A 24,058-nucleotide genomic window follows, 5' to 3' on the forward strand; every position below is an offset into this window, starting at 1 on the left:
CAGACGCACGTTAGAAATTCAAATTTTGTGAATGCAATGAATATGAATATCGGTTCTCTCGGGAGCATTTATAGGTTTTATTTACACATATTGAATTACTACCGCAAACATTATGAGAAGAATCATGTTATCATAGAACGCTAGGGTTCTTTCACCTACTTGTAGAGTTATTTCACGAAATCTAATTGCATCGAGAAAAAGTGATCTATTCACGGCCCCATGAGTTCCAGACTCCTTTGATTCAGGCTCTAGCAAGGCTAAACTTATTTTTTTCATGATAATTTGAGATATCACTTCATGAACACATGCTATATTTATTGTCCTAATGAACGACATATCCCTTCGTTATTATCTTGTATTGTACTTGTTTTCTACTTTGGCGAAGGGTTTCCATCGGTAGATCTTTTCTCCCTTGTTTGAGAGCGTATTTATTTGATCTTCGTGACTGCGTAATTTGAGCCCAACCTGGCGACTGCAGCTCCGCTGGCCTTTATTCTAGCCCTTTAATCTGGATGCAAGACTTACTCGTGAAGAAACACAGTCGTGCGCGCATGCAATTAGCATTAAATCACTCGAGCTTCCCGACTCGTTTATTCCTTGGCTTTGTTGGTGCACTTCGAGGTTCCTGCCCTCTTTATTTGGTTTCTAAATTTGCTCATTCTATTTTTCTAAACCAGAGCCTCGGGGCATCTTTGTTAAGCTTTCACCACGAATGCCTCCCTTTCTCTTATTTTGAATCTCAAAGATGTGCCAAGCGTAGAGGGCGAGTGAAAAAGCTGTAATAAATTTTGCGTGAAATGGAGAAAGTTAACATAAAATTGCTGAAAATAGCTGATACGTTTAAATGGATTCATGGACCTTAATGAATTGTATTATATATTTCTTAAAATTTTTATTTAAGTATTGGCTTATTGGGTATTTCTTACACTCCATTAGAGTGGATTTGTATCACAGTAGCATAGGCAGAAAACGACTCCGGGGGACTGGCTCTATCAAATAATACTCAAAAGAATTTTCTACAATAACGTCTGATTTGAAAGGAAACTGAAATAAACTTACTGAATTCCACTTAATGCCGTAATTATCTTTACAAATAATATAGGTAACAGATAATTCGTAGTGAAAAACATAAGTTGACCTGGGATAATGGGCCGAAAATATGTTTCATTCCTCAGTATTTTTCACTGATATTCGCGCCAAATGAAAGCCAAAGATAGGTTTATTCCTGGGGTTAATGACATCGTGGTTCATATTTAGTTCAGAGAGTAACAGAAGATGAGATGGAATATTTTTGACTGCCCCTTCGGAATTGAACTTGCCGATATTTCTACTTGTCCTTCAGACTTTCATTTTTAAATAATTTTTAATTAATTTTTTAATTGACTTGATTGATATTTGTCGTCGTGGAAGTAATTTCTAATTTTACTATCCATTCGTAAGCCATAATCATCGCAGTCCGACTCCAATTTAAAATGTCTTTTCCTACATTACCATCCGTAAGCCTCTCTATGCTCGATAAGGCATAAAAGAATATTTTGGGAAAGTCATAATGGAATTTTGCTTTTTACTTCTACCTCAAAGCTACCCGGCCCATTTCTGGGCCGATACCTACATACTGTTTCCTACCTCTGAGAAAGAAATATATGATTACAGCTAAGCAAAATTTTTAATGACTTCGGGATCTTTGCCAAGCTTTCACAACGAATGCCTTCTTTCCTCATATTTTGAATCGCAAAGATGTCGCAGGAATAGTGGACGAGTGAAAAAGCTATTCTAAATTTTGTGTGAAATGAAGAAAGTTAAAGTAAAACACGAAAAAGTAAAAGCTACGCATAAATTGATTTATTGCTCTAAAAGAAGTCTATTAAATGTTTCTTATATTGCTTCAGTGAGTGATATTTTACCTCATTCGTATTGACGTGAATGAGCTATATTTGTCATGGAAAAAGTATTTCATGACGAATTCATTTTAATGGCTTAGTGACTGCCTCTCTCTCGATAAAATTTACTTTTTTCAGACTTGGTGGTGTATCTACGGATATGTGAATTTTTCCATAAATTAGGAAATCGCAACTATCTGACCTCAGTCGCTTGAATATCGAGGAAATATCTTCGGACAATAGAGGTTCATCGACCAAGTGGGAGGAGAGGCAAAATTATCGGCCCCTACCGGCGAGCGCCGAAATTCACTTTACTCGAGATGGTTCCTCAGGAGAGCGTCCAGCTTCAAACCCGTCGTCATCGGTAAAATTTAATTTCCCTCCGTCGGAAGAAGATGAGGGTGACTAGCCCGCGTACCGGCCGGTCGCTCAACGCCCTGGAAAAACACTCTCGGGCTACGTGGCGATTTATGACACATCCAAGCTTCGTGACGGGTCTGGCTTTATTTTTGGGAAGGATGTTGGTGCCGGTTGTGGCATGTGTGTGGTGTGTGCATGCATCAGAAAGCCTACGTGCCTTGGGGAAAAGACCGGGAACGGGGTTGAATGGGGCTGTCGTAGGAGGGGATTGAGAGGTTAAATGGTGGGAGTTGCCGACCCTATTCGAATGGCGGTGGCGGTGACGTCGCTAGCGCCACTGTTGAGCCCGCCGACCACGACAGAGGGGGGGGAGAGGCGGTAAGAGACGTGCTCGCCATGACGAAAAACGTCCTCCCTGGAAAAGCGGAGGATGAATAAAGATGGAGCGACGGGCGTGAACTTAATGACGCCACGGCGTCCGTCTAGATTCGCGCCATGAATGATTCCCCGCGTGACACAAATACCCATGTCAGCAAGCTCGCCCCGATCTGGATTGACTCGCGGGGAATATCCAAGCGCGTTTTCGTTTCAACGCGAGGCGGTATATAATTACAACCTCCCTTGTGGTCGAGATTTCGTCGTTGTTTTTACAACCGTGAGAGAGCTTTACTCTTCTTTTGCGCCCCTTATGATCTTCCGCCTTGGAGTGAGATAGGTGTGTATCACGTCTTTGAAGGAAAGTTTCGTTTGCAAAACGCTGCCAAACTTTCGCCAAGGTTCTGTTTTCGAATTCCATTATTCCGGGAGTAAGTTATACTTTGATTCCAAGTCCTTGTGGGGTACCTATATAAATGTATTTTATTATCGCATAAAATCATTCCAGGCTTGACTTTGTGGACATGCGACATATCGGTTATAAGATATTAACTACAAATGGTAATGTCCACATTCTAATTTTTTTAAACCACCAACGACGATGGTTTGAAACTGAATGTCGTGGCCATGCTCAGTAGTGGAGTTTTATATTAAAGTGTGTAAATTACCGTTTGTACTTTACACGTTACCATGGTTATTATATAATATATCTTCTCTTCGTAGTTAATCGATTCTTTGATAGAAGTGCTACTAAACTTTAATAAAATATCTTGATTAATATTATCATAACGTAAATAAAGCATTAAATTGAAGTTACCACAAAAAAATTCCCCCTACAATTTATTTGGTCTGAATGCTTCTCGATTAGAGGCAAGAAAAGACAACCGATCGATAATTTTTCTGACGGATATCATGCCTCAATATATACCTCTTTAGAGCCAATGAAAGGTAGTGAGCCTCCAATAGATCACCACCCCAACCAGTGAGGGACGACAATTGCCTTGTTCCCACGGTAGAAACCCAAGTTGCGGAAGTTGTCTTACGAGAAAGCGCACTTTCCTCTTTCCTGGAGATTCCGTTAAAGTCTCATCCCAGCGCAGCGATGATTCTGTCATGCATGTTCTTCCTTGCACGGGGGGGACCATCGTACATTTTCGTTCCAGAATGTTCACTGAAGTGGGCATATTACCTTCCGCTAGATGTTCCTTCTTTGGCTACGGATTACTCGCTTACAAATGGTGCTATCGTCTTGAAATTTCCAATGCACACTGAAAAGACCCTGTCTCATACGATATTTGCCTGTATATCTCAAGTCTGACGATTTACGTAAGTGTTTCCCAAATTCAATTTATTTCATTGAAAAACGGAAAACTCTTGAAAACAGTCTACTATTTATACTCGAAAATTTTCAAGATGTATGTCGTAAGTTTTAAATTCCACCAGAAAAAAAGGCAAAATAAAACCTCCCTAGGAGTTATGTTTAAGTTAACGGTTACCATCCGCGTAACCTCTCTCAACTGTAACGCAAGGTTCGTTGATTTTATTATACCTAGAATTATTATTCTTCCCATTTGATATTCGTGAAAGAAGCTCGTTCGTTGCCATGGCAATTTTTGATCTGTAGCCAGAGTGAAATCGATTTTTTTCTGCCGAAAGAGCAACAGATGGTCAAGCGACGAGATAAGTGTTGGGAAATTGAAATAGCCAGCCAACAATAAGCAATGACGAATGAGCGAAAGGCAGTTCGTTTGACAAAAAACAACTGTTATAAATTGCCTTATTTTTTCTGCATTAATGATGAGAAGATATAATGAATTGTATGTATATAGAGATAATGTATATTCTTATTCAAAGAAAATAATTTTATTATATGCGAATAGGTCGATACGTATCCGTTTAGGGTACCTAATAGCAAACATTACATACTACCATGAGTCTTACTACGGACAAGTATATAATGCATGATAATTTAATACGTTCGGCCATACTAGGCAAATAGTTGCCTTGTAAACGATTTCATGCAGTCCTTACACCTCTTGGAAGTAATTTCCTAACGGTGTAGATGATTACCTATAGGCTAGTGGAGGTATGAAATGATGAATCAATTTCTCTAGTTTTTATAAAAGCATGTTCGTATGCGTATATTTTTACAGATGTATTCGGAATAAGGGTGTCTGCCTTAAAAATTTTGAATGAATCGCGTACGGCAAAGGTTTCATGCGGGACAAGATATGAAGGTTACCATTTTATGATTAAATTAAAAATATATTGCCGTAGTACATCTTCAAATATTGGCAGTAGGTGATTTTTTTAGTGATTTCATGTATGTTCTGTGTATATTTCCCTGTCTGGGATCCATTCATTATTTTCATATGCTTCGGAGGCATTAATAAGTTTAACAGAAGTTTTGAATGCAATGAAGGATGCTATTTTCTAAAATATTTATATGATTGATAAAATAGTAGGTCATTTGAAATGAAAAACATACGAATGTGCATTTTTATTACCTCAAACAACATGCATATGTAATTGAATCACTGGGAAGGACGCATGTAATAAATCATCTTCTGGCGTGTATGTAGCTGATTTTTCTCCGAAAATATCAGGCATATTTAACTATTAGGGGAATTGTGTTAAGCATTTTATTTTGATGCTCAATTTTTTTCATTTCATTGATTACTTAAAAGTAAGAAGTAATATCTTTTACAAATTCTCCCTTGGCGTCGAACGAAAATTTAAGAGGTTTGCTTGCGAGTGCGCGAATAAAAACAAATAATTTTATAATGTTCTTTTAAAAAATTTTTTATCATCACGGACAAATTACGTCGAGGTTAGTGTGCGAAACCGAGGTACAGAGAATGTAGATAAATCGGTACTTATCACTTTGAATGTACACTTATTTAAGATTTTTGAGCTTAACCAAACGCCATTTTCATGTTTTTAAAGCGATTTGATTTCGATTGCGGAGTCCATTCTGTAATTGCTAGAAAATTAGTCCGGTGACATGTCTGAATTTTCTTTTCATCGAAATTCTTGGTGTTACCAACACATCTTTAATTTTTCCTCAAAATTACCCCTATGTTCCAGTGGTAATCATAATTTTTCATATGCTTACACCAGTATCCCCGAAAGAACCGGTATTAGAATAAAAATATTTTTGAGCAAAATTTCCAGAAATTACAGATCGGGAAACTATTTCTTTTGGCCGCCGATCGATGTAGCATTATCAGGATATTGTAATTGTAAACACAACAAACAATATTATAACTACATCGGTATAAGTATCATATGGAGCAATATAAACAACAGGTCAGAATATCATTTATTGCATGCGTACTTCAAATCGATTTAATCACCAACTCATGGTTTAGGCCTTAAGAAATTCATATTCGTATGTTTTTCCTTTCAACTAACCTACTATTTGTCCATATGTCATGTACTCTGTTGAATGGAACCACCCATCGGGATATCTAGGATTACTGGGGTGCCTGTTTTTCGTTAGCTTCGGCCGAAATAAGGGTGGGATACCCTGAGATGGATGAAGTACCTCGGTGCGTTTATCAATTTCATGCGATGAGAGCGAGTGTAGCCGTTTCCTCCATGGCGGTGTGCGATGTTAGGTGGGGGGGAGAAAAGTCGATGAAATCGTTCGGAGGGAGTATCTCCCGCCATATGCCTTGTGCAGGGAGGGAGGGAGGAGGAAGCGGGTCACGTGGTACCTCGTAGCCGCGCCTCCCCATTGGTCGGCGTCCGCCCGCGGGTCCCCTCCCACTTCTCGCGGCGGCGCCTCTTCCCCCTCCCCCACTACCCCCCTTCCGCCCCTCCCCGCCCTCCCTTCATTTCCCCTCCTCCCGCTTAACCCTCTATGGTGGCGCCTACCGGAAGCGGGTTGAGTGGGTTGGAAGGGGGAGGGAGGGGAGGGAGAGGCGGGGTCATTCCCTTGGCTCGATTATGCGCGGGAGCCCCCAACCCCCTCTTTCCCCTCTTACTCTCCGCTTGCCTCTATCCGTTCCCATATCTCCCTTACTCCCCGATACTCGCCTCAAGCCTTCTCAACGTTGCGTCGGGTCTGTCACTAAACTTATCTCGATCCTATCCGTATATCCTGTTTTCTTTGCCGCGAAATGTTGAAAATATTTTTATCCGACATTAAGGCACTCGTTAGGCCGTTGTTACCTCCGAATCATCCCTCTTTAAGATTTATTTTTTTCTCGACGGCTAAAAATGTCTCTTGCTGACGGTATCTCATTATTTGAGGCGCATTCCAGCTGTACCGGTAAACCAAGTTCATCACCACCAGCCAGTTAACTAATACGTTACAATATTAATGGGGCGCATTTGTTTGCGTTGTGTGGGTAGTGTGTTGTTTGTGATAGCAGAAACTTAAATCCTAAATTGAGAACTTTAATGACTTCTCATTCATTGCAGACTTATTTATTTTTTCAATTTTTGCAGTATTTTTAAATAAATAATTATTTCAAACTGTATCCAATAGTTATCATTTTCATTTCCTAATGAATGACGGTAATATTATAGGTTTTAAAAGATGATTACCTACATAATCTAGTCTAAACACAAAGCAAAAGAATCTTAACGTGAATTGATTAACTTAATTTCGACTTCTCTTCGTTAAATGATACACTCACTCACTGAAAACCCTATTCCAATCTTTGGAAATATTTCTTTTATTTTCCAACTCTCAACGTGGTACATTACATGCTGTTCAGTTCCAAATTTTCACCTTTAATGCCGGTAAGAATGCATATTTTGATTCTGGTGTACTACGGCATTTCCCACCACTTAATTGTAAGCATTAGTTTTAAAGCTGATAACTTCTTGTGTACAGAAACGCCTGTTTCGTTTCGCTTTATGAAAATATTACCTCTCTCTGAATATAATACGGCCAAGTCAGGACTCGGTATATTTTCGATTAAAATTGCTTGTATAATTATCGTTTTAACGCTCGTACACCAGTAGGTACCATCTTCCTTGCGTAGAAAAGATTGTCCTTTGAGTTCTTGAATCAACAATCAGACACTAGCATATTCCAGTTTTCAAATAATTATTTGGATTTCTTGATACTTTTCCAACCCTCTGCGATATATTTAATTCCGTGAAAGTTGTTGCAGACAGAGGTACCATGCTCGATTTAAAGAAATAATAATTTTCTTTTAATTAGTTCCTAGTGGAAATTGGTTGTTTTCACTTATTTATGAAATCTACAGGTTGCAAACTCCTTTTGACTCTGAGCTTGACACATTTAGTGTCAAAGCTGATCGTAGATAACTTTCCATAACGAAACATTTATCTTTTATAGCCGTTATCGTGCTACTGGGCGTCAGTTAGCCTCGTTTCTATGTCATATGAGGAATCATGAATTTAATTTTGGGAGTCCAATGTGGTGTCATAAATTTCTTTTGGGTGGAGCGAAGGTTGTTATTCATTCTGCCTCGCGTGTTGCGATAAATCTCGTTGGAGCGTTCGTGGGCAGAGGACATTGTATAAATCAAGTGTCAGCCTCGATTTCACCCTCAAGTGAAGAATTATTTTCCTCGTTCACTCTTCCTTTTGGTACAGTGTATAAGTTATCTATTTGAGGAAAGGGACAATGACCAGGTGTTTTGTGTGCTCTCTCGGGGTGAATGGCGAATCACACTATTTTTACTGCAGTTTGAACAGAAAATGCCGTAACTGGTTACATTCTTCTTAAAACTTATTTCTTTCCATTCTACCTTAAAAATCGAATCCGTCTTTAGTTACGATAACAGGATACAATCATAGTCTTGAACACTGTAATTTACTAAATGGTCCTTTGCACATGATTTTCATCATTCCATTTTACTTTTCAGTGAATAATATTTATGGAAAGCATATAAAACCTAAATAAAATTATTCTTGCGCTAAAAATAATTAAACTCTTACTGTAGCAATATATTTCTACTCAAAATTCACATTATGGTTATCTTTACTGGAAAACTATGGTATTTCAATAGGAATATATCTGAATTGTTTATACAATTTTACTATTATAAAGGGAAATCATTTTACTGCACTTTCTCTCTCACAAAATCGTATAAAATATTAACGAAAAATACGTAATTTTTAGAATATTGTATACTTTTAGATTCTGATATATGTTTTGCGATATATTGTGTTTTTATCTCTTTGAGTATTTAATTCATGTCCAGTGTAAGTTGGCATTAGTAAATTAAACAACTTTCTATAATTTTCTCTCGGATGATATGATGGGTGGAGGTTTGGAACCATATTTGAATGAAATAAGTAGGCACTGTGAAAGCTCCCGCAGTTTTCTCTTTTTCTCCATGCCATCAATCACTTCACCGCAATTTTGGGCTACATATCACGACGGCCCTCATGCGAGTGTAACTTGTGATAACTGTCTTATTTTGAGAGCCCGTATCAAACTAAGGGTACGGAATACGTGGGCCTATCCGATAGATTTTTTTTCTGTTTAGGTGAAATGACGGTTGTATCGTAAAAACTGTTGAAAATCCCTGATTTGAAGTACAACCCCATTTTTTCCTCGTTCAGTGTTTTGCCGTAACTTAGCAATGAAGGGAAATGGCTTGAAATCTTCAAGGAATTCTAAAAGCAAAATTTCTGGTGCTTCTTTTGACGATAGATGCCGACTAATTCTTTACCTAAGATTGAATAGGTTTTTTGATGATTGGATAAAGACTAAAATGTAGCCAAAACATAAAGTCAGTAAATCTTATAGTAATCTTGAATTTTTTTAAACGTGACTAAATGTGGCTATGTAGAGTGTACTAAAGTGAATTGCACGCATATACTGTTTGACTTTGATGTGATTTTGACATATAGTGAAGGGTAATGTAAGGATTTCCGAATTGAGCGTATGAAACTTAAAAATTTGTAGATTAATGCATTAAAATGCCATACAGGTGAAATCATTTGACCCTTTTCTCTATCCGTCTTTTTTTCTATTTTGCCCTAATGCCTAGTACCATCACTCAACATTTCTTCCTTACTTTTTTTCCTCATCATTATTTGTCCTTATATTATTTTTAGTCATTTCTGTTGATACCTAACTTTCTTAAAAGTTAAATGAAAAATATTGGAACATGAGCCCATTTAGACGTGTTCTGCCTTTTTTATTGAAATTTCTTTTTTAATCGTTATCGCTGTATTCATTTCTAAGTTGACTTGAAATTTTTATTTGTTTATTCAGGAAAAATTTATTTTACTTTATAATCTCAATACTGTACAAGCGTTTGACTAATGCTTTGGCTAGAAATTCTCATGCCTCAAAGGTCCAGGCTACAACAATGGCGATATCTCTCCTTAAAATCTAGCCAAGATTTCTTAGAAATCGGCAGCATTAATGATCACCTATAGAGCTTTCATTGCACGAATAAAGAATAAGAGGCCCCTATCCTATCGATTTGATGTGGATAAGGCGCTTCGGATTCCTGAGACAATCATCTCAGATATTAAAGAATGATTGTTGACTTCACCACACTCATAGAGGGAAGTGTTTTTCTTTCGATCGCCTTGTTTCGTGTCGGCTGTTTGGCTTTGTCACGCATGCATACGCGTTTGCCAGTTTCAACCCATCGTGTGCATATCGGCATTACTGTCTCCCCTGGATGTACTGAAGATATTCAATCGGTAGGCTAAGTACGTAAGAATGAGTTACGAGCGGCTGTGAGAAGTTTCGCCATCTCAATGGGTCGTTAGCATCAGTTCTCTTTAAATGTGGTAAGCTAGAGAACTCATTTACGCGTCACCTCTTCGGCGATTTTCTGGGTGTTTATTATTTAGCCATGCTCATAATTTTTACAATGTAATAAATATTATTCTACACATTCATCTCAAAGCATTTAATGTTTTTAAGAACTATTTTGGTTTTTTGTAGTTTAAAGGAAAAAATGAAATGTACCCGTCACCTTCCTCTTTTGTTTTCCTGCTGCGAGATTATCTGTTAACTGTTGATGTCTAATATACACGTTTAGCTTAATTAACGTTTACTATTCAGCAAGGATCTTGCGAATTCAAGGCATTTATTTTAGAAATTCCATATCGAAAAGTATGGACTCTATAATTTCACGAAAGATGACATTTAAATTATGCTAACCGTTTCATAAATAACCGGCCTCAACGTAATCAGGTCATTTTATTTTCAACACATGGATCTATAGTATTTTTAATGTTTTATATCAGTTTCTAAAAGATTTCAAGTAATTAATGCCTACCAAAATCTTAACTCTTAGATGTCGAGTGAAGGTTTTTATCTTTTGTAGTATCTCTCTATTTGCTGTAAGTTACAGCAGCGATATTTTATCCTCAGTTTCCGCAATGTTTTTTATTTCATTACCACTTCCTACGCATCTCTTTTCTCAATCTTTTTTCCTCCCTTCGCACCATCATCTATGCTTCTCATCTTCTTCTATACCTTATTTCCTTCTCTCTATCCTCCCGTTGCTGTGGTTACAGTGTTTTATTTGTAATATTCCCTTAATTACCTTGACGTATTGTGTTTTACATCTATTTTTATCAATCATAAATGTCAACTAATCCCCCTACTGTGTTTTTTCCTACCTCTTCTTTTCTTATATTTTCCCTCATCCGATCATAATATTTTAGTTCCCCACATGTTTTATCATCTTTTTAGTTCAAGTCATTACATATCAATGGATTAGATTTGATTTTCTTAATTTACTAGAGATGACAACCGTCATGGTGAGCACAAGCTGCCTGAATTGCAATTTAAAAAAAATTAGGCATAATTTTAGAGCCAACATTTATTCAATATTAAGGCCATACCCAGGATCATTACTGAGAGAGGCAAGGCATGGTCTAGGGGGGCAAGCCAAGTTGTGACATTTTAGCTCGAAAAAGGAGAATGAAACTAACATTTTAAGAAAATTATAACAGTGCTTTATTAGTTTATGAGAGTTTTTCCTTGAAATAATAGTTTTATTTTAGTTTTATATGTTAAACTAATGCATACCATTTTTTATGGGTTAAAAGAAAATTTGTTGAATACTTTTGTTTCAATTGAGTACTGGGTTTCATTAAAGACTTTTGCGATTTTTGCTTCTAGGAGGGGGGCAGCTGCTTCTTTTCCCCCTGCCCCTCGCTGGGTACGCCCACGTTCAATATAGCTGATGTTTCTGCAGCTTCATTGTAGAGATATGCCACACTGTTATAGTGGTAATGAAATAAGAAATTTTAGCGGCATAAATTCTTGCAGGAAGTATTTTATATCGATCTTGTTTAGGTAAATAGTATAGGATATATGTGACCAATTTTTGTTTGAAGCTTTATAAATGTCAACTTTTGACGTTCGTCTTTTTCAACCTTCCCTTTTACCTCTTTCGTTTCTACTGTGCCTTTCCCCTTCCTCTATACCTCGTTCCCTTGTTCCTCTTCTCCTCCCCGTGCAATATCAATATTCCAACCGCGCCCGGGAGGGACGCGATCCCCACTTCCGATTCACATCTTGCTCCGCGCGGAATATTCGAGGTCCGCGGTGAGGCCTCATCCCTTTCCCGCCGCAACCCCCCACGCCACTCACCCCAACTTCCCTCGCATATATCCCTTCCTCCTCAAAGGCTCCATTTTGGTGAATGTTATCACGCCAGCGCCGAATCTCGTAACTCTAGTCGATATTCTGCGGGGCCATGGGAATAAGGGGAAGGAGGCCTTTTCGGCCTGATCCATCGCTCCACGCCCCTCCCCGTGTTTGCCTATTTTCTACGCGTCCCCATGCGGTGAGCCGTGGAGGTTTTCTAACGTGCCCACCTCACTCCAGCCCATAATGGTGTAGTGTGATGCCAATGTGGGTGTTCCTCGTGTTTTACGCGGAGAGCAGCGTGTTGAGGTTGGGATGAGGTGGGTAACCCCCTGGGGTATTCGTGCAGTCTTCCTGATTCATCCGAAAAACGAAGAATATTTCATTTTCACAAAAATTTCAATGTGTGCCTTTTTTAATTATGGCTCATCTACTGACGCTCCACTAAAAATAGGCTTTCTGTGGTATCTTTTTCGGAATTTTCATTCGGAAATGAGTAGTTTATTAGGATGATAGTCCGTTACACGAAGAATTTTTCATTCTCTCGAAAATTTCAAAGGCTGCTTTTCTAATTGAGGCTCACTGACTGACGCTTACCGAATAGGCTTTCCCTGCGATATTTTTTTTGGAATTTTCATTCCGAAATGGATTGTGTGTTCAGGCTCTTATGGCAGTGCTTGTCTGAGAATTAAAAAATGCTCATAAATTCTAGAATATGAATGCTAATCTGACAAAAAGCTGATATTATGTTCAATTAACTTAAAGAATCATGATAATAGTTAATGGACGGTTATTTCACCTTGGTAATTTTTTCAGTTGATAGCAAATGAATGCTGTAATTTAAATGGAACCACGGGAGATTGAGCTAAATGGCGCTGCGGTCGCCTCAAAAAGATGAAAAGTGTGTCCAATTAAAAATATGAGGACTATCTTCTTCGCAATCTGCATGATAGTTTTTTTTTAACCTCAAAGGATGTCACGTATGATGAAAAATTTTTTTTGAGGCATTGGTGACAAGTATTTTCTTATTATCGCTCAGAAGCCGATCAGCCTTCTTAAAAACCTCCGTACGTAGCTATATCGTTTACCTTCGATCCTTATTTAACTCCACACCTCGCTCTTGGCGATTTTCCATGTAGACTCTTAAATTTATGTGATTTGTGCCCTCAATTCTCACTGTATGCATAAAAGCTTACAGGTTTACCTTGCTTTCCTGAAAAGCTGTATTTAAATGCATGAATAACGGAAACCGAAGCCTCTTACCACACAATCTTTATTTTAAAGGATGCACATTAGAATTATGCGATCATATTTTTGTTTTTTAGGAATCAAAGATGGACAAAGTGTTCAGTTCAGGACAAATGGAGTGCATGATCTCTGTGTGAAAATAAGATTTTGTTATTTCATATTTAAGGAAAAGAAGATCTTTGCTGATAATGTAGGCTGCATAGCGTCTTGAACGACTGTAGGAAAGGCAGGTTCCGAAATGAATCACCTATTAAAATTAAATTGGCAAGGGGGTCTTTTTTTAAATTGCTATTGGTGATTGTAATAATACCTGTGCTACTTCTTAACTCATTATCGATTGACTTCAGGGGCGCAGCTAGGAATTAAGGCTACGGGGAGTTTTAGGCGCAACTAATACTTACGAGTGTGGGGGTATTGCATACCTACCAGGGTAAGCAGGAGTTTCGTGGGCCGTCCTCCAGAGAAATTCAAAAAAAGTTTTTGAATTTATTTATTCTAATATCGGCTCTTAGAAAAAATACTCAGGGCAAAAGTGATTTATCGGAAACAGAAAGGGTGCAAGAGTGGTTTAAATGGGAAAATGACACTCATATTCATTACCGCAGGCCTGCAAGGAGTTATGGAACGCCTAAGAAACGGCTCTATAAACACGATCCTTGTCTTTCCTCTGCGGAATGTCATTTGTTTGTTCAAATTGACTTATCTATTGCACTAACCTTCCATCATTTGTCTTTTCCCTTTCAGGTGGAGATGACGGGCAGCAGCGTGTTCGAGTACATCCACCAGCAAGACCACGCCGAGTTAGCGGAGCACCTGGGCCTGGGGCTGGCTTCGTCTTCGTCGCCGGGGGGCGCGGGAGGCATGGCCGCCTCTCCCGCCAGCGGCGTCTCCGAGGACGGACCCGGCGCCGGATCGGGGTCCACCGCCAACCCAGACGGTAGGTGATCACTCTCGTAGAAATTTCAGATACGATTGGATAAGGTGTGATCAGAAATTACGTCAGGTCTAATTTTAAGATATCAATTCAGTAATACAGATCACTCACTCAGCGGTTCAACCCCGAGGTTGGTATGTTTAGGAGAGGGTAGAAAACAGACTAAGACAAAGGCGTGTGAGTATCACACATTCAGTGTTGGGCCCGATTACTTCCCTGAGCCATCTCGCTCTTCGGTGATTTTGTTTGGAATACCCGAAGGTTACCGTAGATATACAGTAAGTATACTCCATGGGTATCAACTCTGATCCAAATTGATTAGGTCTCAACAGAATTTAAATCCAGTCTTTTTAATGGATCTGGTCTGATCAAGAATTGAATCAACTCTGATCTCAAACTGAGATCGTGAAATGAGTTATGATCCCGATCTGGAAATGATTCGAAATATCATATATACCATAAAATTTAATTCAGTGTGATTAGAAAACCTGATTAGGACTGAAATCGATCCATATACTGATGTAAATTTTAGATCATATTCGTAAAATCGTAAAATTTTCATTTCCTTTTCCGAATATGTCGCCGCCAAGAACTTACCCAACCCAATCCTAACTTCCTTCAGATTCCCAAAGCCAGTACCAGTGTCTATTTCAACTTTATTCATTCATACCGCATTATTTTATGGCTCACTTTTACCTATTGAATTACTGCTACTCTTTCAAATACTATGGTGAAACTATTTCCTTTTCAAAGTAATTTTTCATATTTTTATGGAAACAAATAAATAGTATTTGATAGTATTTGGTGCTTATATTTTCAATACTAATATTTAACTTGTAGCTCCCGTACTTAATTTTATGATAGTAAATCTGCGTTAGTTTCACTCTTGAGTTACGCAAAAAAGGATGATATTCAGTCATTCATCATTTTCAAGGAAAAACATTTTGACCGAAATATTTCCTGCTCACCCTGTGTTGAGAAAATATCACGCAAATTATCAGAAAAAGTTTTTTTTTTTTTAGCTAAAATAACATTTTCTCACTCATTGCTTGAGCCATAGACTAGCCTTACCATGTTACCCTGCGTTGCTCTCCGGAATTTACTGCCGACCTTTGTTTTCACGGTTTCATTCCAAGATCTGACAGGTGGTGAGTTCGACGCTTGAATTATCGTATTCAGCGAACGCGTCAGATACCGAAGAGTTGATTAGCAAGATTCCATTGAGCAAATAAATAGAAGCTAAATGTCAGTTTTTAGTATTCAGTGAAAAATATCAATGGTATTATTGGACTTCATTAAACTAGCAATAGCGGGCGATATGCTTGGGAAATAATTCATTTAAATTACCATAGATGTCCACTTTTATTAGTTTGACTGGGTAAGGAACATGAAGATGACGTAAAAGCATTAAAGTAAGTTCTTCTGATATAATTAATAAATGTGCACGGCTACGACGGCTAACTTTCATTTATGTATAAATCATCTAGCATGGTCCACAGTTCATCGCGTGTTATTTTAGCAATGCTGAACTTAAACAGTATAGAAATTTTGTCATTAAACTCCCCTATTTTATTTCAAAGAAAAATTCGCTTCAATATGATTTGTATCTGTATTTTTAATACAAATAAATCTATTTAAGGAACGAAATTATTAAAATTTCAAGGTTCAGAAAAATTAGCACTGCTTCCTCTGTTGCGGAACGTATTTCACTTTTAAAAACGCCCAATTCTTGGACCAAAGTCATTTCAATCGATAGTCGATTCCCAACTTGATCGAAAGAACTCGTCGAACCCAAAAATTTTGAATTTTTAAGCAAAATATCAGCCCGCATCTTCAGCCGAATATGACGTTTCAATCCCTTGAACGAAGTTGGAGTATTACTCCGGCCCAGAGCTTAGTTTTTAAAGAATTTCCACCTCGTCACCCGCTTCCAAAAACTGGGACATTACGCGGAGATCACGGACGTGCGTGATGATAGCGCGGTGTTGGCTGGGTGTGACCGACCGTTGCGACAGATAGCGTGTACTCACTCGCACATACGGGCAGCGACTCTTTTCTCATCCCTTCTGCACCCCCGATCACCCCCGCATCCAGTGAATTGAAGCCAAGGCCGCCGAACCACGGGGAGGAGGGGGATTTGTTGCAAAAAAGAGGGGAACGGTTGCGATGAAGCCGACTGATTAAACGCCGTAGCCTCCCGAAGATGAGGACCACATAAGCAAACTACGCTTCATTTAAAAGCAGCTTTATTTTAAATTTAGTATTGCGGGGAAAAATATGTAAATTTAGGAGATATACTGTGTAAATATAAGTTTTCGAAAGATCTAAACGGAAATTTCCGATTTTTTGCGCAAACTAAAAAATCTTAATTTTGTTTAGCATTTTTTGACGTTTTAAATATAGCTTTAAAAAGAATAACTTTTCGATTTCATATACATCAATGCCCACTAATTGATATTGAATTCTCAAAAATCGTAGGGAATGCGATATATATGTTTAACTTTAATTCAAAATTGAAGATTTACTTCCAGCTGGTACCATAATGTCACTCTAGGCGTTAAATGGAAGGCATTCAGTTTGTACGACGAATAATCGCACCATCCAAGAAAGAGCAAGATAAAAAAAAACCTCTCGAGAAGATCCCAGAATTAGCGTGCAAAATATTACCTCGGGGCTTTGCATGTATTCTCAACCAAAGAATAAATATATATATTATTTTTAGCTTCTCCACGTTCAAACTTTATTGAAATCATAAAATCTGCGATCATAGTTAGGGTTTCATTTTTTGGCAAAAACGATGGAATTTGTTTTTTAATATCTGTTGTAAAGTTTAATATCCTCAAAATTTTATACTCACGAAGAGGACGATGTCTCACCTTATGCTTACTCAATTCGGTCTGGCCCTTTCTTCAAAACGTTTTACTTGCAATAAAATCACTTCATCATTTTCAGATACTAATGATACCTAGAGTATACCCTTGTCATATTTAACTTAAATTGATGTTTTATCCATAGCATTCTGTGGGTAATAAAAGTTTTAGTAATTAGATACTGATGAATGATGAAAAGGGTTTTCACTACATTTGTCTTAGAGTAACAACGAGATAGTTTAAGAATTCAACGAGTAATTTTTGACTCAACAAATTTAAATGATACAAAATTCGAGTTACTACCATAGTTGAACGGTAGTGATGCTTAAGCCTATCAAAAGACTGTCGAGTAGTATTGCATGAAAGGGACTCCCCGGCATTGAATCTCAATCAATTGCTAGATCGATTGAATCCCGGAGAGTAGCTCAGAGGGGGGGAGGGGACTAAAACGATGACTCAAGCGATGTGTGGAAAGGGGGGCGCGTGGGAGATCGGGTGGGTGGGGGTGAGTGGGAAATGGCATGGGTTTGTGGAAGGGGGGGGTTGGATGACGGGGGTGGTTTTAGCTCCTTGGTCTACTGACCACAGACACGGCACGGATTGATTGCTCTTCCAAAACGAACTCGACCTTCTGCCCCCGAGACGTCCAACATCCATCCTTACTTTCACGCCTGTTCCACCGAGGATAATAGGCTTGGGTACTTTTTTTTATCCATTTCGGTCCCAGTCTGTGGAACTGGACTCTGTTTTATGGGGCTATTCTTCTTGCGCGGGGATATTGTTCTTCAAGGTGGTTCCACCGTGAAATCACTTCAACTTAAACACTGTTATGGATTCTTCTCTGGTTTCCAACCGGGTTAGAAAATATCACCCAGTGATAAACCAGAGAAATATTTTTACAAAGAGAGGTTCACGCGGTAGTTTGCCATAGTGCTCGAATGAAGGATCTAAGGCTTTCCTGGTGAATTGGTGTGAATTCTTCTCAGGTTTCCAACCGGGTTAGAATCTGAATGATGAAGTTTTTTGGAGCACTTTATCAGCATCGTCAGGGATGATGACAATGAGAAAGTCTCCCAACGAAACCTCGACATTACTCATGCAGATCCTAACCCTGATGGAAACCCGAGAAAAAAATCACCCGAAGCATGCACTGGGAACGCTAAGATTGTTCATTTGAACACTCTTCCCAATTACTACATGCACAAACGCTTCTCGGATGTCACACTGCTTTATGTTTTCTTATGACTTCGACGTTTCGGTAGGGACTTGTCCATCATCTTCTGAGCGTATTACATCCCTCTTTAAAATCCAATCGCAGAAATCCAACTCATCTGTGAAAACATTCAGAAATGTCAGCCAATTTTCCTATAAAACCGTCGAATTCATCAGAAAACATAACCTGTTGCGAAGCCCGAGAAACGCTTTTGCATTCAATCCAACGGGAAATCTTAGATAATTCATGTATAATATTACCTCATCTCCCTCCCGAGTTAGTAACACCTTATTGTCACATATCCTTGAATATGTCTTTGACCAGCCCACTTCCCTCGATAGTCTTGTTAACAACTCTCCTCCACGATGCTCGCTGACGAGAAGTTGGAGAGGGAAGGCGTGACTAGGCAGAGATGGCGCCCAATGAACCGTACATTAATTAGTTCAAGGTATTAAGACAACGTATTTCACAACAAATGAGGAGGTTTTCGTTTTATTTGCGCTATAGAAATCACTCTACCTTTTTTTGAAGGCATTTTTTATGATGAGAGACATTTCTTGATCTTTTTAATTAATAAACTATCTTTGCATCATTTTTTGCAATATACGAATAATAAAATTCCTAGTATCGGCAGTTGGACAGGTTTATTTTACTACTGACCAAGCTGTGAAGTAACTACAGTGATACTACACTAATTAGAGCGATAAAGAAATAAATAATGAATGTCTTCGCAGGTGGTGCGGTGACTTAGGTCGTACAAGTAAAACGATTAGTATTATAAGGCGGTGGTTTAATTCCTTTAGTTATAGAGGGTCAAAAAACTTTATTTATTGGGGACATACTCTGGCAGTAAGTATCCAATTTGCATTTCGATGACCATGTTTGTAACGCAGCGATGGTCGCGTTATGTCTCATTCGCTGGAAGTATCTATTCGCAAGTGTCGTAAAAAATCGCTGTCCTCAAGTTTTAAGTTAGCTCTAAGCTGAGGATATGGCTAAAATTGACCATTTTTTCTTTTATTCGGGATACCAATCTAAGATGAAAAATTCCATGTATAGCTAAGTTATTTCCATGTTTAGCTGCCTAAAAATTGCCACATTTAGCTTATTAATGGGCCATGTCAAGCCATACTCTTCTAAATTCACCGAACTTCTCTTTTGCGGAGCCATTATTAACGTATAGAGGTTAAAATAATCTTATAAAAATGCATAGAGGAAAATAATCCTGGTAATGAGTATAATAACACGAAGCGTAGAAAAAACAAATGCTAATTGAAGTAATTATTTTATTTTTAAGGCGTCATATGGTTAATTTTGTCAGCATGAATTTTATGCGATACACGGAGATATCTTACATGGGGATACCTCGGTAAGATTGTAGACATTTTACTGGGAAAATATTTTCTTGTGTCAATAAGCCGTAGAATATTTCTAGCCGACCGCGGTGACGGCGGGGTATAACCTTCAAATGCTGATCTTAAGATAAATGTTGCCCAGTCCCTCCTGTCGTGATATTTAAATACCCAAGTAAGTCAAGTTCTTTTGCCTGTCCTTGTCTATCCATATCCATGTCACTGTCTAGTCCATGAAAAACCAGCAGGCTCCTCTAAAGAGGAATAATGAAATGGTGGAATAAGAAAACCAAGGTGACTAGGTTTTTTGGCAGTTTCAAGAGCGGCCTTAACTTTCGGTTACTGTCCCGCCTGGTAAAGCGCGCTTTTATACGCATGCTCTATGGTTCATATGTTTTTGACCGTCGTGGATTTATGGAGCACAGGGAGAATGCCTTTTTTAATTTCATATTTCGCCCAGACTCTCCGTGGGAGTGCTTCATGGAGGTCGCGCTGACAGCAGTTTCAAGTACGCGAGTGTGTTTTTAGTGTCCGTCACGTAGGTTTTGTCCAATTTATGGCGTTCTGCGAGGAGAATATCAGTTTAAGGAAACCGTAGAGGCGTGTGCGGTTGGAACGCCTTGGAATCCCATTGGCCAGCTACCAAACAGTTTTGATTGACACCCTCCTGAGCCAGTGAAACTTCGACAGGCGCGTCCGAGAAGTACCGTTTAGCAAATTTGCCCTCTCGGTTGTGTCGACGTATGGTGATTTATTTCTTAGTCGGATATTTATTTGATACGGTGACCAGTGAGCGTTTTTAAGATTCTCTCCTCTGTCTTTTGGTGTCTGCATCAAGTTCTCTTAAATGTCAAAGCACTGCAGAAACAGGTGACTTTGTACGCAGTCACGCGTACGGATGCAAAGTTAAATACACCAAAGGCTTAAGTTCGCCATGAAAAAATATTTGACATAGCCGGGATTCGAACCCGGATCTCCCGATTGCCGGTTAGGCTTTTACACCACCAAGCCATTTTCCCAGAGTGAACTGCGGGATGGGTTTTACCGAACAAGATGTTGACGTCACAAGTCCGCACTGTTCCGGGTTCGAAACCCCGCTAAGTCAAATATTTTTCATGGCGTACTTCTTCATTTGGTGTAATTAATATCTGAAATGTGTTTTGGGATCATTGGAGAAATTAAAGAAATGAAAATTGGGCCCTCTGACTTGAGAAAGTTGCCAAACTCTGCACTTGAGACTGAAGTCCACACGCACAAAGAAACAGTATAATAATGAAAATCCATGGTTTTAGAGATATACTACTTCGTGTTCCTGTAACTCTACCGTTACCTAACTAAAATAAACCTTGGGTCGAGCTACAGAGAAATTTTTCGTTAAGGGTAACATAGTTAAATTTTTTCTGGGAGAAAACCGTTGAAATATTTGTTACTAATTACTAAATTTTCCCTTGTCAAGTAAGGTAATTATACTTTCTAAAAACTGCTAAAAATGTTATTTACTTCGTCCAAAATATTGCTGATACTAGCAAAATCGAATAATAATATTGGCCGTATTCAAAGGCATTCTGGAAAATCGTCGACTAACGCCGAAAATCGACGGCGTCTTTATGCTCTTTGGCTTTTGCAGCACTTTTTGAATCAAATTTCTGATTGTTTCGGGTAATGGTGGATTAATAAAGGAAAGGCCGGTGACATGGTCGCCGTCATGTGGGCTCTAGCTTAGGTAATTTTGCTGTGTTTTTTCCGTATTATTACATGAAAAGATTTCCGCGAAGTTTTTCAGGTGTTTGCATTTTCGAACACTGCAGCCATTTATGTTGGTTTGGAATGATAACAGTTTCGTCAACCGTATTGATAGCGTAAATAAAATGCAAAAATAAGTATAGATGTTAAAAAAATCTTCCTCATTCAGACTACCTAGCCTAAGTTAAAAATTAAAAGACGCAAAAGTTGCCGCCCTCTTGTAATGCGTTGGAGACGTCATTAGGGTTATGATTCGTTTAATCGGTCAGGGAAGAACTTTCATTTAGGGGAGGAATCGCTCATGTAAACAAGAGCGACGAAAGCAAGGCCGATACACAAGGCAGAGTAGTTGCTGGGAAGCGATGTTCAGCTGCACACAATTTCGTGACGTCATCAACTTACCTGCGAAAGGGTCAAGGAGGTTTCTTTTTAACCGAAAATAGCTCAAGAGGTAGGGTACGTATCAAAAACGGAAAAGTACGGGTATCTTATAATTTATCAAAATCTATACCAATCGATATCATTATTGAAGTATTCTATCAATTAAGATAGGTTTCCATGGAGTCTTATGTTAGAAGAATTCTGACATCCATCCCTTCCTTCATGTACCTCATATGCTATTCACAATAAGGCCTACTCCCTTTCATTCTATCGAATTATTTCAATTATCTTACCTGTCCCTAGTTTATCCAACACTCTACCCTCTACACACACTCTTTTCAACTACCCGCACCCGATAAGTACTCGCTCCATCCATACATTTTGTCTCCTTCGTATCTCATCTAGAATTAAATACATTAATAATTAATTTTCTCAAATAGATCCGGTAACATATCTATGTTCTAAAATGAAAATGCCCTCAATCTCCCCCGTAACCCATCTTGAAATCCATATAGGTTGAAATAGTGTCGAAAAATTGAGCTAGCTTACTCGTACCCTTACTCATAAGATATTTACCAACACATTGAAATATACACTTGCAATTTTCCATGATTATAAAATTATTCCGACGTTGGTTTCGATATTACAGCATCATATTCAAGGTATACAAAACGGTGCTTTGATAATTGATTGAAAAATATCGATAGCTTTTTTCGCCTTAAATATAATGTGGTAACATCGAAACCTAGGCACAAAATAAATTTTATGATCGTGGAAAATTGCGAGTGTTTGTTTCAATGTGGGAAAATCAAGCTTGGATCTTCGGATTTTATTTACCAACACGAGTGCGTGCTTGAGTGAAGGCGTGTTGCAGACATGAGCATGCCGATGGTCAAGGGGGGATAGAGTAGAGAGATGGAGGGAATCAAAAGAAGGAGGAGGTGGAGTTCATCTGAGGAGTTGAGGTGTAGTTGGTGTCGCACATATACCACTGGATGCCAGCACGTTCCACGGCGTCGCGGCCGGCAGCCCTCGGCTCTTTATCATTCCGCGTCCAACTCATCCCTTGCCGCCCCTTCCCGATCGTTTGACTCATCGAAAGATAAGCGACGACGGCGACAATACTCCCCCTCCCCTGAGGAAGCATTCGTCAACTTCCTGGAAGAGCGGGCGTCCGCCTGTCCAAATCCGAAATTCAGCGCACGGCATCACCGAAGGGGATGGGATCTTCGTCTTGACGCCGCTATCATAATACTAATAATAATAACCATGCTCGTCGCTGAGGTTGGAGATTGGGGTCTGGGGGAGTCTCCAAGTGATGTTCTCGCGTTAGGTCCCAGTCGGATGACCTAGGGCAGCGAGATTTCTTGGGTCAGCCGGTGACATGGTCGCCGTCATGCGGGATCTAGCCTAGGTAATGTTGCTGTGTATTTTTTACGTATTATTACACGAAAAGATTTCCGCGGAGTTTTTCAGATGTTTGCATTTTCGAACACTGCAGCCATTTATGTTGGTTTGGAATGACAACAGTTTCGTCAACCGTATTGCTAACGTCTTTTTAACCCTTTCTAATCCAGAACTGCTTCTGAGAGAGAATAAATTTCAAGAACTCTCTCAATTATTGTGGGAGCTATATATATCGCAATTAAACTTTACAGCACAACATGCCACGTGGTTCAAATCTTTCCTGGATAGAGCTGAAGGTGTATACATTTTTGATGTACTTATGAGCAAAATTCGTTTATAATTGGTTAACCGCGTCTTTTAATTTCCATCCCTAAGTTATTATATCTTCTAGTTAAGTTACCCTAGTCTAGGAACTCAACCTTTTAGAATACAACTCACTCCTCGGGTAATGTGCTTTCCATTACTTTCATGTAGACTTATGATCTAGGAATTCATGCCTTTGTAATAATTCTGTATTTCCATCCTTGATTAAGACGCCAGCACATTGGCATATTACGTTTTGCTGATAGAAAGAACTCTGAAGGTATTCGTGATTATGATTAAATTCGTGACAATTATTTAGTTATGATGGTGCTTTGATTTTTAAAAAATGCATTGGGCGAGATTTGATGGAAAAGTAATATGAATCTGAATATTTTTTGCGACATCCACTCTTCTTAAGTCACTTTCGACAATCTCG

At 38.8% G+C, this 24,058-nt stretch overlaps 1 protein-coding gene across 1 annotated transcript in view; it reads left to right on the forward strand.

The window, feature by feature from the left end:
• LOC124153312 (protein trachealess-like) overlaps positions 1–24,058 on the forward strand; it is a 216,883-nt gene that overhangs the window by 161,551 nt on the left and 31,274 nt on the right. The window contains exon 7 of the mRNA XM_046526408.1: positions 14,164–14,356. Coding sequence (XP_046382364.1) covers positions 14,164–14,356 — 193 coding nt within the window. The remainder of the gene's footprint in view (positions 1–14,163; positions 14,357–24,058) is intronic.

This window comes from Ischnura elegans, chromosome 2 (genome assembly GCF_921293095.1).
Source record: "Ischnura elegans chromosome 2, ioIscEleg1.1, whole genome shotgun sequence".
NCBI classification, from domain to species: domain Eukaryota; kingdom Metazoa; phylum Arthropoda; class Insecta; order Odonata; family Coenagrionidae; genus Ischnura; species Ischnura elegans.